Genomic DNA, 14,123 nt, shown 5'->3' on the forward strand with positions numbered 1-14,123 from the left:
GTACCTGCTGGGCTTTTTCTACAAAAAAGCCCTGTGTGAAACAATGCAGACATCAGCGAGTGTGGCCTAATACGTAAATGAGTTCCTGCTGGGTTTTTTCTACAAAAAAAGAGCCCTGGATAGGTATTATGGTATATTGTTTCCCCCAAACACCTGCTTCCCACATTCACATTTTACATTTCTTAGATAAACACTTCAAATTTTAGGAGAATATCAACAAAACAAAATATGTGAGTTCTAGGCACATGCTTATTCTACTGGGAAATATGGCGTTCTGACTAATAAACACTTTTATGAGGTATTAACTTTTATGCTAAGAAAACTAGAAGTGAAAATAATAATTGTAATGCAGTGTGGATTATACAGACTACAAAACTAGATTACACATGTATCCTATCAAGGAAGGACATGATTGATGTCACATTTCAATGAGTTAAAGTGAATCCAAACTGAAAACCAACTCAAACCTTTACTTTTTCTGAAGTGGAACAAAATTATCCATTCAGAAAAAGTATTTGAAAAACAATCAAAACCAATATATCTTACCAGAATAAAGCAATAAAAGAGCATAAAATCAACAGCTAAAGCATTAATGTTTCCATGAGTTTTTCTTTAAAGTTGTGTCTAGGGCAGGAGGGGTCAATATGCCTGCTGGATTCCTATATACTGCAAAAGACAGTAATCATATAGCACCCAGGACTTGAGAGACTAGAATTAACTTGCTCCAGTTTATCATTGTGAACCAGTTTTGTAACATGAATTATATGTTTTCCTATATAAATTGGAAAGTGTCCTGGCCAGTTTGGTGTAATGGTTAAGTGTGTGGACTCTTATCTGGGAGAACTGGGTTTGATTCCCCACTCTTCCACTTGCACCTGCTGGAATGGCCTTGGGTCAACTGTAGTTCTTGTAGGAGTTGTCCTTGAAAGGTCAGCTGCTGTAAGAGTTCTCTCAGCCCCACCTACTTCACAGGGTGTCTGTTGTTGGGGGGGGGAGAAGGTAAAAGAGATTGTGACTACTCTAAGATTCAGAGTATAGGGCAGGATATAAATCCAATATCTTTTAGTTGAACCCTTCGCAGATTGATCCAGGACCAAAAGAAATGAACTTCATTCTCTCCTGATTTTGAACTAACAATGCACAAAAAATACAATGTGTCACACTCTTCTAAGCCTGATGATGTCAATGGGTTTAGAAGGATGCAAATCTTTTTAGGATTATATAATGGAGCAGTGGTTTATAGTCTCTTACCTTTCTACTGACAATGCTACGTTGATATTCAGCCACTTCACGCAGGAGCTGCTGTGTTAGATTCTCTTTCTCCTCATCTAGCCTGCTTTCATGTTCTAGCTGCTGAAACTCCAAGTCTTCAAAGTGTTTGCTTTCTACCTCCAACAGATCAGCATCCTTTAATGACAAAACATCAGTGAAAATCAAAAATTGATGTTAGTGAAAACAGATTAGGATGCCAAATCTCCATGGTAAAAACCATTTTTCTTACAGCTGTGGACCAAAGACAGAAATTCTCATTCCCGGTAACTAACTGAATAAACAAGTGACAAAAATACTAATTCACAAGTTGGTGTTTATGGCAGCCTGTACTGGTCACACTCCAACACAGTCAAGAGCTGAGATTAGGAAGCAAAGCACACAGGAAAAGATTCACCAAACTTTATTTTATTTATATACTTATTTAGATGCTTCTTTTACCCTGTTCTCTGCAAATGGGACCCAAAGCAGATTACAATACTATAATTTAAATAGACAATTTATGAAACAAAATACAGTTTAAATAAACTAACAGAGAACAAAAGGTATGCCCAAAAGATACCCTGGACTGGTCATGGATCCACTGGGTTGGCATGCTCAAGGCCACATGCTGTGAGCCACAGGTGGGTTTCCCCCACCCCTGCTTCACAGTCTCCAAGGTGTTTGCTCTAGGCCTCTTCCCACTAAGTAAGGAACAGCAACAAGATGGATAAAGGGAAGAGGGTTGAACCCCGGAATTTAGGATACAGCTCATGTTGCACAATAAAGTCTCCAGGTTCCATTATTTGATCACATGAAAAGATGGTGTGGGCAAACAAGATGAAGGAGGTTACAGCCTGCCTTCTATGTTACCACCCCACAACTGTCATCCAAACTATCCATGGCCTTTGCAATGGGAATGAGGGATAATCTTATCATCTGTGCCCTGACTCCTTACTTACCAGAGTACAGTCTCCCTTACTCCTATAGGCCTTAAAAGGTTGCCACACAAATTAGGTGACTTCTGTAAAGAAGAGGCCTTAAACATCCATTATGCCAGGACAAAAAGCTGTGACCATTAGGAAAAGACCCCATAAGTTTAAGTGGACCATAGATGGAATTGCCATAGACCAATTCAACACCTTCAAATATCTGGGGGTAACCGTCAGCGAAACTTTATCCTGGAGGGCTCACTTGGCAATAACTAAATCTATAGTTTTAAGATCAATTATACAAAAGGGGGTTTTCTAATAGATGTGGCACTGGGTATATATATCAAAGCAAGGCTATCCCTCAACTCCTATATGGTGTAGAGGTTTGGGATTGGAAAGACTGTCCAATCACGTTGGAATCTATACAAAATCATTTCCTAAGGAGACTCTTAGCTCTACCTAAAAATACTCCTGCAGCTTTGAACTGAACTCTGTTTGCTTTCAATTAGGGCTCATGTACATGTAGCCCTATAAGATTTTGGAGGAAGCAAAGCAATGTCACCACCAACTTCTTAAGCAGGCAGTGCTATGAAATGATACTGCAAAACGATGCAGTCCAGTTAGCCATTTAACAACATCTTTCACTGTTATGCTATATCTGATGACGCCCAGGATGTTCCTATAGCCGGTTTCAATATCTGAGACTTGGTGTTTCACTGTGATGCTACAACAGATAGGCAGTCAGTCTCTCATTCCAAATTCTCCCAATGGTTCAAATTGTTCAAAGGAACCTATTTGGTTAATATTCCTTCTCACAACCTCAGAATAGCCTTTACCTTAATCTGGTTTCAAACCGTGTCAATGGCTCTGTTAGCTACTGTGAGCCCATTTGCCATTGCATTTGTGGAGCCTGCATTCCAGAAGATTTATTGCACTATATATTAAATATTATCCTGTCCTCTTTATGCAGAGCCTAGAACCACATTTCTTACAGAGCTTTTAATGGGTTTAAACATTTCTTCAGATTCAGAGAAATTGCTTTTTCTTCTCTTGGGCACTGATTCATTTGTCTCTTAAGGGGTTTCACTTTTTGCTTTAGTCGCCAAGAAAATCGGGGCTACAACTGTATCTATAAACAGTAATGTTTTTATTTGATCAGTACCTTTTGGTTGACTTATTTTAATGCTGATATTTGTAATTATGTTATATACATACATACACACATATCAGATTGTTTGATGTGCTGAGATTTTAACGGCCTTAAACTTTACCTGTAGCTGTACCAGAGTAGTAATAATAGGTGAAGATATACCTGTCCCCCACTGGACAGTTCACCACTGCACACAATGTTCATTCACTGGCTTCTCCCACAAACATGAAAATATGACCGGAGCAAACTGGGCACTCCCATATGCACAGAGTACAGTCAGTCCTAAAGTACTAACCCTTTGCAATGGAGATGAGATGAGGCTATAAAGGAGCTCAGAAGTGCTGGAGCAGAAAGGGTAGGGTTGCCAAGTCCAATTCAAGAAATATCTGGGGACTTTGGGGGTGGAGCCAGGAGACATTGGGGGTGGAGTCAGGAGTAAGGTTGCGACAAGCATAATTGAACTCTGAAGGGAACTTTAAAGGGACTGCACACCTTTTAAATACCTTCTCTCCAGCAGAAATGTAGGATAGGGGCACCTTCTTTTGGGGCTCATAGAATTGGACTCCCTGGCCCAATCTTTTTGAAACCTGAGGGAAGTCTTGAGGAGAGGAACATGATGCTATGCTGAAATTTTGGTGCCTCTACCTCAAAAAACAGCCCCTCCAGAGCCCCAGATATCCATGGATCAATTCTCCATTATTCCCTATGGGAATTGGTTTCCGTAGGGAATAATCGAGTGCCCAGCAGACATTTCCCTCCCCCCCCCCCCGCTTTCTGATGACCCTGAAGTGGGGGGGGCCTCCAAACCGGGGAATCCCCTGCCCCCACCTGGGGATTGGCAACCCTAAGAAAGGGTGAAAGGAAAAGATTCTGTTAATTGACATGTTGAAGTTGCCTTATGTCCTAAAACCTGAGGTCAGACCTTTAGGGTCAGATTGCACTTGGAATTCTTTTCCATTTTATTTATTTATATATATATTTAAAAATGGAGGCTAAAAGAAGGAGTGGAGGAAGGAGAGAAGGAATATTTTATCTTTCACACACAGTAACTGTGTGATACAAAATATTCACCATTAAGCTTGAGGAAAAGATATGAAGACTTGTATTTTTTTTCCTGCAAGAGGAAAAATACCTGGGGATATGATTCCAAGGGGAAGGATTTAGCCTCATTAACTGTTTTTTCAGTTCCTGCCTCCTGTGTTACTTTGTTTTATTGTGATTTCTGTGTTCCTAGCCACTGTTCAGCTTTCCTGCACTCTCAGTGTAAAATTTATCTTAAATAAAAGCAAAAATCTCACTCTAATTAACACTGAAAAAGTTTATATACCTACACTTAGTGTCTGTAAATATGCAGCATCACTGAATAACAGGCTTAGATTATGGCCATTACATGCATAATGCAGAGAGGAACCTAGATTTGCCACAGAACTTCTCAGAGCCTCCTTCTCTCAGCTCAATCTGTTCTTTCTCCTGGCTTCACAATCTACCAAGAGAAAGTTGACTTACTTTTGGGTCCCAGTCCACCATATGAGAATCACTACTTTAAGGAGAACAAATGTTTGCATGTCTTTAACTATGAGGATTTGATCTACTCTCACTCCCACAATCCCAAATACCACTCTGCAAAAAACAGGCATAATCAATGATCACAGGATCTGTTGTCTGTGGGATAGTCATGGATTATACTAGCTCCTTGCATGTTCATTAGTGTGAAATTATATGAAAAGAATGCCCTGTCCACACACTAAAAGTTTCTTTTCATTTTAGGTATTCCATCATACCATATTTATTCTTTCGTTATGTAACAAATGTAAAGATGCAAAAAAGTTAAAATATTTCATGAGTGAAAATAGTAGTCAAATACTGAAATGGGTAAGAAACAATGCCTTGAAACAAGGCATTTTATAGGCATATTTAAAATCAAGAGAATGCTTTAAAACTGCACACCTGTCAACAGAGGCATTCTATCATTCTGCAACAGAGAAAGTTATTTTTAAGTGCAGCAACTTACTGTAGGAACAGCTATCGGAGGGTAAAGAGTTTGTTTTCTACAGCATGACATCCTAAAGCCCAACTAAACAGCATGTTTCCAAAAGCTCTATTAGCCAGAGGCCAAAAGGTGCTAAGCACTAAGTGGTTGACAGCTTTTAAAGTATGTGCCACAAATCAATTCTCAATCCAGCTCCTTGCATTCTGTTTATTTGTCACCATGCAGCATCTTATTAGCAATATACAAAAACAGTATTAAAAACCTTAAAACTGGGCTGGTTATGAAGAAGTCCTTTGCATGCTTGCAGTTGATCATGTTTGCATTCTGTTATTTGTCACCATGCAGCACTTTTATTAGCAATATATAAAAACAGTATTAAAAACCTTAACACTATGGAGTGGTCATGAAGAAGTCCTTTGCACACTTGCAGTTGATCATGTTTCATGTAACTAAAAACAAAACAAAAAAAGAATCCATGCTACTGACCCTGTTTAGTTGCTGTTGCAATTGTTCCCTCATGGACTCAGGGCAATTATCAAGTTGGGTCTTCTGCTCGGAGTAAAGCTCCTGAAGCTTTTCTAGTTTTTCCCTTTCAGCATCAAGCTTTATTTTTTCCTGGAGTTTCAACCAGAAAAATAAAGAACAGAATTACCTTCAAACCCAAGCAGTTGTTAGTGATCCTGATGGTGCCATAAAGAAGGGCAAAGTAAAGAAGGGGAGGAGTGGGTCTTGACCAGTACTGAAAAATGGGAGAGGGCTGCAGTTAGTTTGGCATAATCTGCATGTCTTTATATCACCTGTCAGGAACCAAATTATGTTTTGGGGGACAAAGGGCAAACATTTCATTTATTCCACGGAATTTTTATTCTGCAGTTCTACAACTTAGGTGTGGAAAACAGGATTCATCCCCAGCAAATCAGGTTTTAAAGATGGATTCAGAAGACTGGGAACCACATAATAGTCACTTAACTTCCTTGAAAGGGTGATAGTGCTGGGTCAAACCATATATCTGAAAGTTACAGATACCATATGGTATGCTTTAAGAAGCTAGAACGTGATTTCAGATCATGTATATAATGGTATTTTTTTTCTTTTTGTCTCTCTTTGGCTCCCTTTCTTTCAAAATAATCTCTACAGTATATTAGCTACTTAGAATCCAAAATAGTGGTAAATTCCTTACTTCATATTCCCCACCTTTCTCCCCATGAGGATCCAAAGCATCATACATCATTACCCTCTCCTCCATTTGATCTTCACAATGATCCTAGGAGGCAGGTTAGGTTTAGAGAGTCTGACTGGTCCATAGTCACCCAGGGAGCTTCCATGGCAGAGCAGGGATTTGAACCAGATCCTAGGCTGACTCTAACCACTACACCAGTGGCTAGAAGCTCAGGTTGCAATCTAATCCCTTTGCAATGGGAAAGTTGCCAGTGATCATTTTCAAATGAAAGAAAGGCTACTGAGGATTATAATATATTTCATTTGGCTTACAGTGATGATGTGGGCAGACATGCAATCTGTGGCTCATACGACATCCACCTCCAGTATTCACTAACTTGCATTTATTGGTTCACATCCTCGATTAGAAGGAATTAAAATTATGGGTTTGTCAGAATTCTCTTTTTGAAAATAACATACTGTTGTTGTTTACTTTTAAGACTAACTGGATGATCCTATTCTCTGCTTTTCATATGATGATATATTAGCTACCTAGAAGCCAAAGTAGTGGTAAATTAGTCTAAAAATAATGGAAGGATGGGAAATTAAAGATTTTATGAAGTGAACTGAAGGGTATATTATTCAGCACAGTACAGAAGTAGAGAGAGTGGAAACACAAGTGTGATGGTAAGACACAGAGGAATATTTTCATAAACTGTGAAAGGAAGGGCTGTGTAAGCATAGCACAGGAAAGTAACTGGTTTGTAGCAGGAAATTCTGTTGCAATAATCCAGCATGCTGAGTAAACAGAACTGGTTTAATTCACTCTGAAAGGAATTCTACCCTGATATCTAGGATAACCCTTGAACTCGGATATATAATCCCAATTTCATCAATAAAGAACAATAGATTTATATTTTATACCCAAATCAAAATTGATTGTATATGTTTTAGCCTATTAGTCAATTTCTCACAAACATACAAGACCTCTAGACTCTTTCAAAACAAAATGTTTGTACACAAAGATCTCTAGAAGCAACAGTCTTAAAAAAATGGAATGGAATAGCTCATTTTGAAATTGACACCAACCTTTTACAAACAAGATAATTGTGTAAAGTCAATATGCATAGAGTGGCAGAAAAGGATCATATCTGCCAACTCCCTGCTCCCTAATGTCAGAAGTAGGCAAAGAGTTTATAGAAACTGTGGACTCAAAGACTATATATTCACATAGGCTTTGTGTGGATGTTTAGCAGAACACATAGATTGAAGGTAGTGCTAGTTGGTGCAAACCTGGTTCCCCATCTATGCAATTTTCCTGCACGCATGTTATGTGTACAGGGGTTAAGTCTCAGTTTTTAAGAGAACATTGTTTTCCACAGAAGAAATGTAAATGGAGACCTACAACATGATGTTTGATTTCAATATCCAGCAAATGTTATTTTATCATACAGAGTCACAACAATGATGTACAAGAGTGAAAGAACTGCAAATATAACCTATGCTCTCTGATTTTTTTAAAAAGTCAGTTGTTAATAATAATATATAGTTCTTCCCACCATTCCTATATACATTATTTGTTATGGGGAATAATTATTTTGAAACTACCATTGTTAACTCAAATATCATCTTAATATCCAGAATGGTACATCCAAATATACCAAATACGTTCTATCTTGACAACCAATGACACTTCGGTCTGTTATGCAAAAATACAATGTACCACATCCATCCCAACAAGAACAAAGGAAGATCAATCTTGCCTCAGCAGGATGTAAATTCCTGTTAACTGACCTCCTTTGTTCTGACACTATCAAACAAAACTTCCTCTACTACTTGTTGCCTCTATAACTTTCCCCTCATCTGATCATCAGCATTGTGCATTCTGTTTAATTCCTGTAAGCTGCTTTGAGAAACAAATAATCACTAAAAACTGGAATAAAAAATCAATTTATTATGTAATGCAGTAGTCTCCATTCACTTTCTGGCTGAAATGTTGACAGTTTTGCTATAACTTCTGTGCTTTATATGAGCATTCACTTTTATAGAACACCAGAATCTCGTTAGACTACAACTCTTCATGCACTCTCTGCGTTTATAAACAAATAGAAATGTCACATCATACACATAAATCTGCCTTATACTGAATCAAGCCACTGTTACATTAAAGTCAGTATTGTATACTCAGATTAGCAGCAGCTTTCCAGGGTCACAAGATCTTTCACATCACCTCCTACACAATCAATAACTGCAGATTGTAGTGACTGAACCTGGGGCCAAGAAGATGGTCTACCCTGGAACCACAACAAGCCTAGCTAACAACTACAGTGCTTTTTCTCTCCCATCACTCACCTAGAAAGTGACCATTCTTGTTATCCATGAAAATAATCAGAGGTTAGCTGTATTAGCCTGCAGCAGAAGAGTGAAATTTGAGTCCAGAAGCACCTTAAAGACTAACAATATTTTCAGGGTATAAGCTTTCAAGAGTCAAGGCTCCTTTCATCAGCTTCAACACCTCCAGGGCTGAATAGGGTACACAGGATTCTTATCTCACTAAAGATGCTAATCTTCTGCCCCCAAGTGTGTCCCCTGTGCTCTGATCAAACTGATTACAATATGCATTACACTTTGTTTCTTTACAACATTTTTTCACAACACCCTTCCCACCTTCTGACTGAGATAAAAAGACTCTATGGTATTCATTCCTACTCCTGTCTGAGGAAGGGATGTTTGACTCTAGAAAGCTTATACCCTGAAAATCTGGACTCAAATCTTAAAGTTATCCATTAAAGAGAATCTAAGAATTTATTAACAAATACTTTTTCTAGCTATTCTGGAGTGTGACCTGATAAGCTGCAAAGCACATATTTTATATTTCAGGTTCAATCCATTGCATTTCTAGTTGAGAAAGAGTTTATACTGCCTGAGACCTCAAAAGTGGCAGAGAAAATGCTTAACTAAGAAGACAATTGACTAATTAACTACGCAGCCCTGACCATTTTAAAGTAAAAAACCCCAGCATTTTGAATTGTACCCTGGAACATGTTGTCAAAGGGATGTTCATTTATAGCAGGTGTTATGTTTGTACCACTTTCTGACTTGTTTTCAAAGGCAACCCCCAATATAAAGAGCTTTACAGTAATCAGCCTGGATGGGACCCATCATTATTCTAGCTAATATTAAATAATGGTGGCAGTGTAGTCATAGTGTATTAAATTTGTTGGGAGGAGGGGGAATCTACTCTCCCAAAACAATGACTCCTATAAAGCAATTAGAAATGCTTCCTTCTTACTACAACTATGAATGTGGTCATAATCCAGCATTAAGCTACTGTGCTAATTAATGGGAAAGGGGAATTGTAAAAAAAGGTTTTCTGTTCAGTTTTTCTCCATTGTAATTCTCAATATCAGTTACCTATACTCATACCAATCAGGGAAATGAGGAAATAAAGATATTCCAAGAGAGTCAGTTTGATGTAGTGGTTAAGTGCGCAGACTCTTATCTGGGAGAACCGGGTATGATTCCCCACTCCTCCACTTGCACCTGCTTGAATGGCCTTGAGTCAGCCATAGCTCTGACAGAAGTTGTCCTTGAAAGGGCAGCTGCTGTCAGAGTCCTCTCAGCCCCACCCACCTCACAGGGTGTCTGTTGTGGGGGAGGAAGGTAAAGGAGATTGTAAGCCATTCTGAGAATCTGAGATTCAGAGAGAGTGGAGGGTGGGATATAAATCCAATAACATCATCATCATCATCATCATCATCATCATCATCATCATCATCATAGCAGCTTCTAGTCCAGTCAGTTCCAAGCTCAGTTATCACCCCCTTCTGCTTACTATTTACCAGCAGAAACTGTATATCATTTGTATATTAGGCCACACTCCTTGATGTCACCAGAAGTGACATCACCCACTCAGTAGGTTACTTTCCACATATTGACACAAAACAGTGCAGTGCCATCAGCTGCATTTCATGGATGTGTGCTCTCACACAGCCCAATGAAAGACCTTGTTTCCCTGCCCCCCAAACTTGGCCAGCAGGCAGTCGCAGGTCTAGCTTCTCCTAGGAGGGTGCACTCATAGGCAGCTCTGTGTTTCTTGCTCTCTTTGCAGTCCATTGGAGGCAACAGAAAGGATGGAGTGCACGGTCTGGGAGTATGTGGCTGACTAGTGCTTTCCCTCTGCCAGAGACCTTTTTTTTGATCCGTAGCCTTAGCTAAGTCAGCTGGAACTGTGTTCCTGTGTGTTCCTGCTCCAAAAAAGCCCCACCATTTACTAAAAACCATTATTATGTGGCATGAGGGTATGTCAACACTGCCATATAGGCATTATCCACTAGGTTCTCACATCTGTTATAACAGTGCCGGTCATGCTGTTGTTTTCCAATTACTGCTTGAAAAGCTATAAAACCTGGAAATGTTGGTTTGACTGGAGCAGCTAAAATAAACAACTAACCATACAAGTCATAGCCATTCTAAAGTCCCACCTCTAAATCTGAAAAGCTAGTGTAAGCACGTCCTTTAATAATTTTTTGGATTCTTAGAGCTTCTGTTTCAAATACCTTCTTTGGCCAGGGTAGCGATAGAGAAAAATGAACATGGTTTACTAGTCACTCATGTTAAGTGCAAGGCTGTCATTGAGCTCATCTTACAAGGGAAGTCATTAATTTGGAAGACTAACAGCTGCATGCTAGGAATGGAAAAAGGAACCTGACACCAAGTGGAAGAGCCATTTCCTTTTTCTTTTCCACTGTCCTAATATGCAGAGGCTTTCTTTCTGTTGTGTAAAAATCAGAATCTCTAATAGAAGGGGAACATGCTCATAAACTTCAGTGGGCTGAAGTTAAATCCTACGAAGACAGAGGTCCTTTGCTTGGGTCACCGCGGCCCGGGGGGGGATCCCCCTGCCAGCTTTTGACGGTGCGCCGTTGACGGCGGCGGACAGAGTCAGGAGCCTGGGGGTGCTGTTGGAGCCTTCCTTAAAGATGGAGGCTCAGATAGCAGCCGCTGCCAAGTCCGCATTTTTTCATCTTAGGCGGGCAAGGCAGCTGGCCCCCTTCCTGGAGCACGACGATCTGGCAACAGTGATCCATGCTACGGTCACCTCGAGGTTGGACTACTGCAATGCCCTCTACATGGGGCTGCCCCTGTCCCGGACTCGGAAATTGCAGCTGGTGCAGAATGCCGTGGCCCGGCTGTTACTGGGTCTCCCAAAGTGGGGACACATTCGGCCGGGTCTTCGGACTCTGCACTGGCTCCCAGTGATGTACCGAGTCCGGTACAAGGTGCTGGTTATTACCTTTAAAGCCCTATATGGCCTGGGACCTGCCTACCTGAAGGACCGTCTCTCCCCACATGTTCCCCAGAGAGCACTGAGGTCAGGAACACAAAATCTCCTCACTATCCCTGGGCCAAAAGAAGCCCGCTTGAAAGCCACCAGAGAAAGGGCTTTCTCCGTTATGGCCCCCACATGATGGAACCAGCTGCCAGAAGAGGTGAGGGCCCTGCGGGACCTGGTTCAGTTCCGCAGGGCCTGTAAGACGACCCTCTTCCGGCTAGCCTACACCTAGCTGGGATGAAGACTTCATGTAACTGGCTAGCCATCTGTTGATACGAGATTGAAATGTTATTGGTTTTAAGGTTTTACTGTTTTATGAAATTGAAACGTACTGGTTTTTAAGGTTTTATCTGTTTAATTATTTAATTGCTTATACTTAAAATTGTTTAATTTTATGCTTGATAAACTGTTGGAAGCCGCCCTGAGCCACTCGTGGGAAGGGCGGGATATAAGTCCCGAATAAATAAATAAATAAACAATAGTAAGAAATAACAGGAAAAATGTAATTTGCCCAGTCACTTAAGTAATTTATTTTTGTCCATGGTTTTTACTCATAATAGTATTTTAGATATATTGGTCCAGTTCCAAAGAATTTTAAGCATAATGAAAACAGCTGCTGCTGCTTTTCCACAAAGGTATGAACAAGGAGTTATACCAAGAATAACACAGATAGGATCTAGAGGGATTCTCATGAGCCTGTTAGTACAAAATTTTAAAAAAAGACCCTCTTGCACAAGTAACATCTCTGAATATAAACGTCTTTTCCGTGCAAAGCACTAATGCAATGTATTAAATATCCCATCCAGGATCAAAAGCCACCTTCCATATGTGGAAAATCCCTCTGGATCCAACCCAAGTTACTTAAGGATAAAGCTCACAAAACTATGCAGAACAAAGAAGTACAGGTGAAAAACAAGGCAAAGTTGAATAACTGACTGTGCTAAGTGTACCCTTCCTTGCTCCAGTAACTATTAAGACAAAGAATATTATGTTCAGTTTCATGATCCTGTTCATCGAACACATTAAATTAGATCTTAATTTCTTAGATTCTGAAATTAGCTTGCCAACAACTTTATTTCAGAATCTTGTCTGATTCCCTGTTCATATCTTCTTAGATAGGGTAGCCATAAAAGGTTTATCAGTCACTGATGCGTACAAAGCCATCATTAAGCTCATCTCACTCAACCAATGAATAGCAGCCTCATGCATTTACTTTAGGCAATTTACTAAAGCTAACACAATTTACATATTCTGTTATTTGAAAGATAAGGATAAAAGATGCTACAGTAGATCATCTATAAACACCAATATGGAAGAGAGATATATCCAAAACATTGAACAACTATTTGTGATACCAGTTGGGTATCATTTTTTTTCTCCTCTAGCAGCTAGGAAATTGTGTGTTGCTTATGCATGTGTCGTTTTTTGAGTATCATAGAACAGCCAATCCCAGTCTGACTACATACCCTTTGATGCCTGGAACGAACCCATAAGCTTAGCCAAGAATCCAGCTGGGAACTGGCCCAGATCAAACTTCTGCTTCTTAGTGCTGTTGCCACCGTTCTCCATTTCTTCCCCCTGTTCACAGCAGGCCTTTTTCCACCCAGGTGAACATGCATGACAGAAATTTCAGCTCACTGTTTTCCTTTCCAATTGATCTTTGTTGTTAGGAAGATCTGGGCAGCACAGGCAGCAGATAAGCAGCAAGAGAGGACAGATATGGAAGCTGCAGAGATCCTGTGGCAGGGGAAAGCTAAGAACCACAACCCATCCTGAATACACTTTCCTTCCTTTCTGGCAGCTGTGACAGTGTTGAATATCAATGCTAAGAGTCTCTGCTTGGATTCCCAGCTGTGGCTGAAGGCTCTGAATCCAATCTATTCCTCATATATGCACATACACAGTATGACAAGGAACTTCACCCCAAGGGAAATTCCACTGAAAACACCTGTTTTCTTCTGGTCTCATTTAACATCAAAACAATTTTTTCCACTGGGGGAATGGTTTGATCGCACAATCTCAAACTGCACTTTGGAAAATGCATGTTATATATTTTACAAGATAAGCAAAGTATATAATTTCAAAAAGCCAAAGAGAAATTTAAATAACTTTTACAAAGGTCACAGTCTCTTCTAAACTCAAAATGATTTTAAGAAATCTAATAATTAAAATTATTAAATGAATCAAAGAAACTGAGTTTACATGATTAAGCAATACATAAAATTTCCTTCATTAGAAAAAGTGTCAGACCAGCTGAAATTCCAAATACTTTTCAGCATATCTCATTCTCCTAGCTCTCTGATTCTATGA

At 39.7% G+C, this 14,123-nt stretch overlaps 1 protein-coding gene across 2 annotated transcripts in view; it reads right to left on the minus strand.

Moving 5' to 3' along the window:
• The window catches only part of PHLDB2 (pleckstrin homology like domain family B member 2), a 123,651-nt gene that overhangs the window by 46,631 nt on the left and 62,897 nt on the right, over nt 1-14,123 (minus strand). The window contains exons 8-9 of one of the 2 annotated variants that reach the window (XM_060234526.1): nt 5,807-5,935; nt 1,252-1,407 (exon numbers count right to left, since the gene is read on the minus strand). In XM_060234526.1, coding sequence (XP_060090509.1) covers nt 1,252-1,407; nt 5,807-5,935 — 285 coding nt within the window. The remainder of the gene's footprint in view (nt 1-1,251; nt 1,408-5,806; nt 5,936-14,123) is intronic. The other variant, XM_060234527.1, reaches the window with a different exon arrangement.

Source organism: Heteronotia binoei, chromosome 3, assembly GCF_032191835.1.
Source record: "Heteronotia binoei isolate CCM8104 ecotype False Entrance Well chromosome 3, APGP_CSIRO_Hbin_v1, whole genome shotgun sequence".
NCBI lineage: Eukaryota > Metazoa > Chordata > Lepidosauria > Squamata > Gekkonidae > Heteronotia > Heteronotia binoei.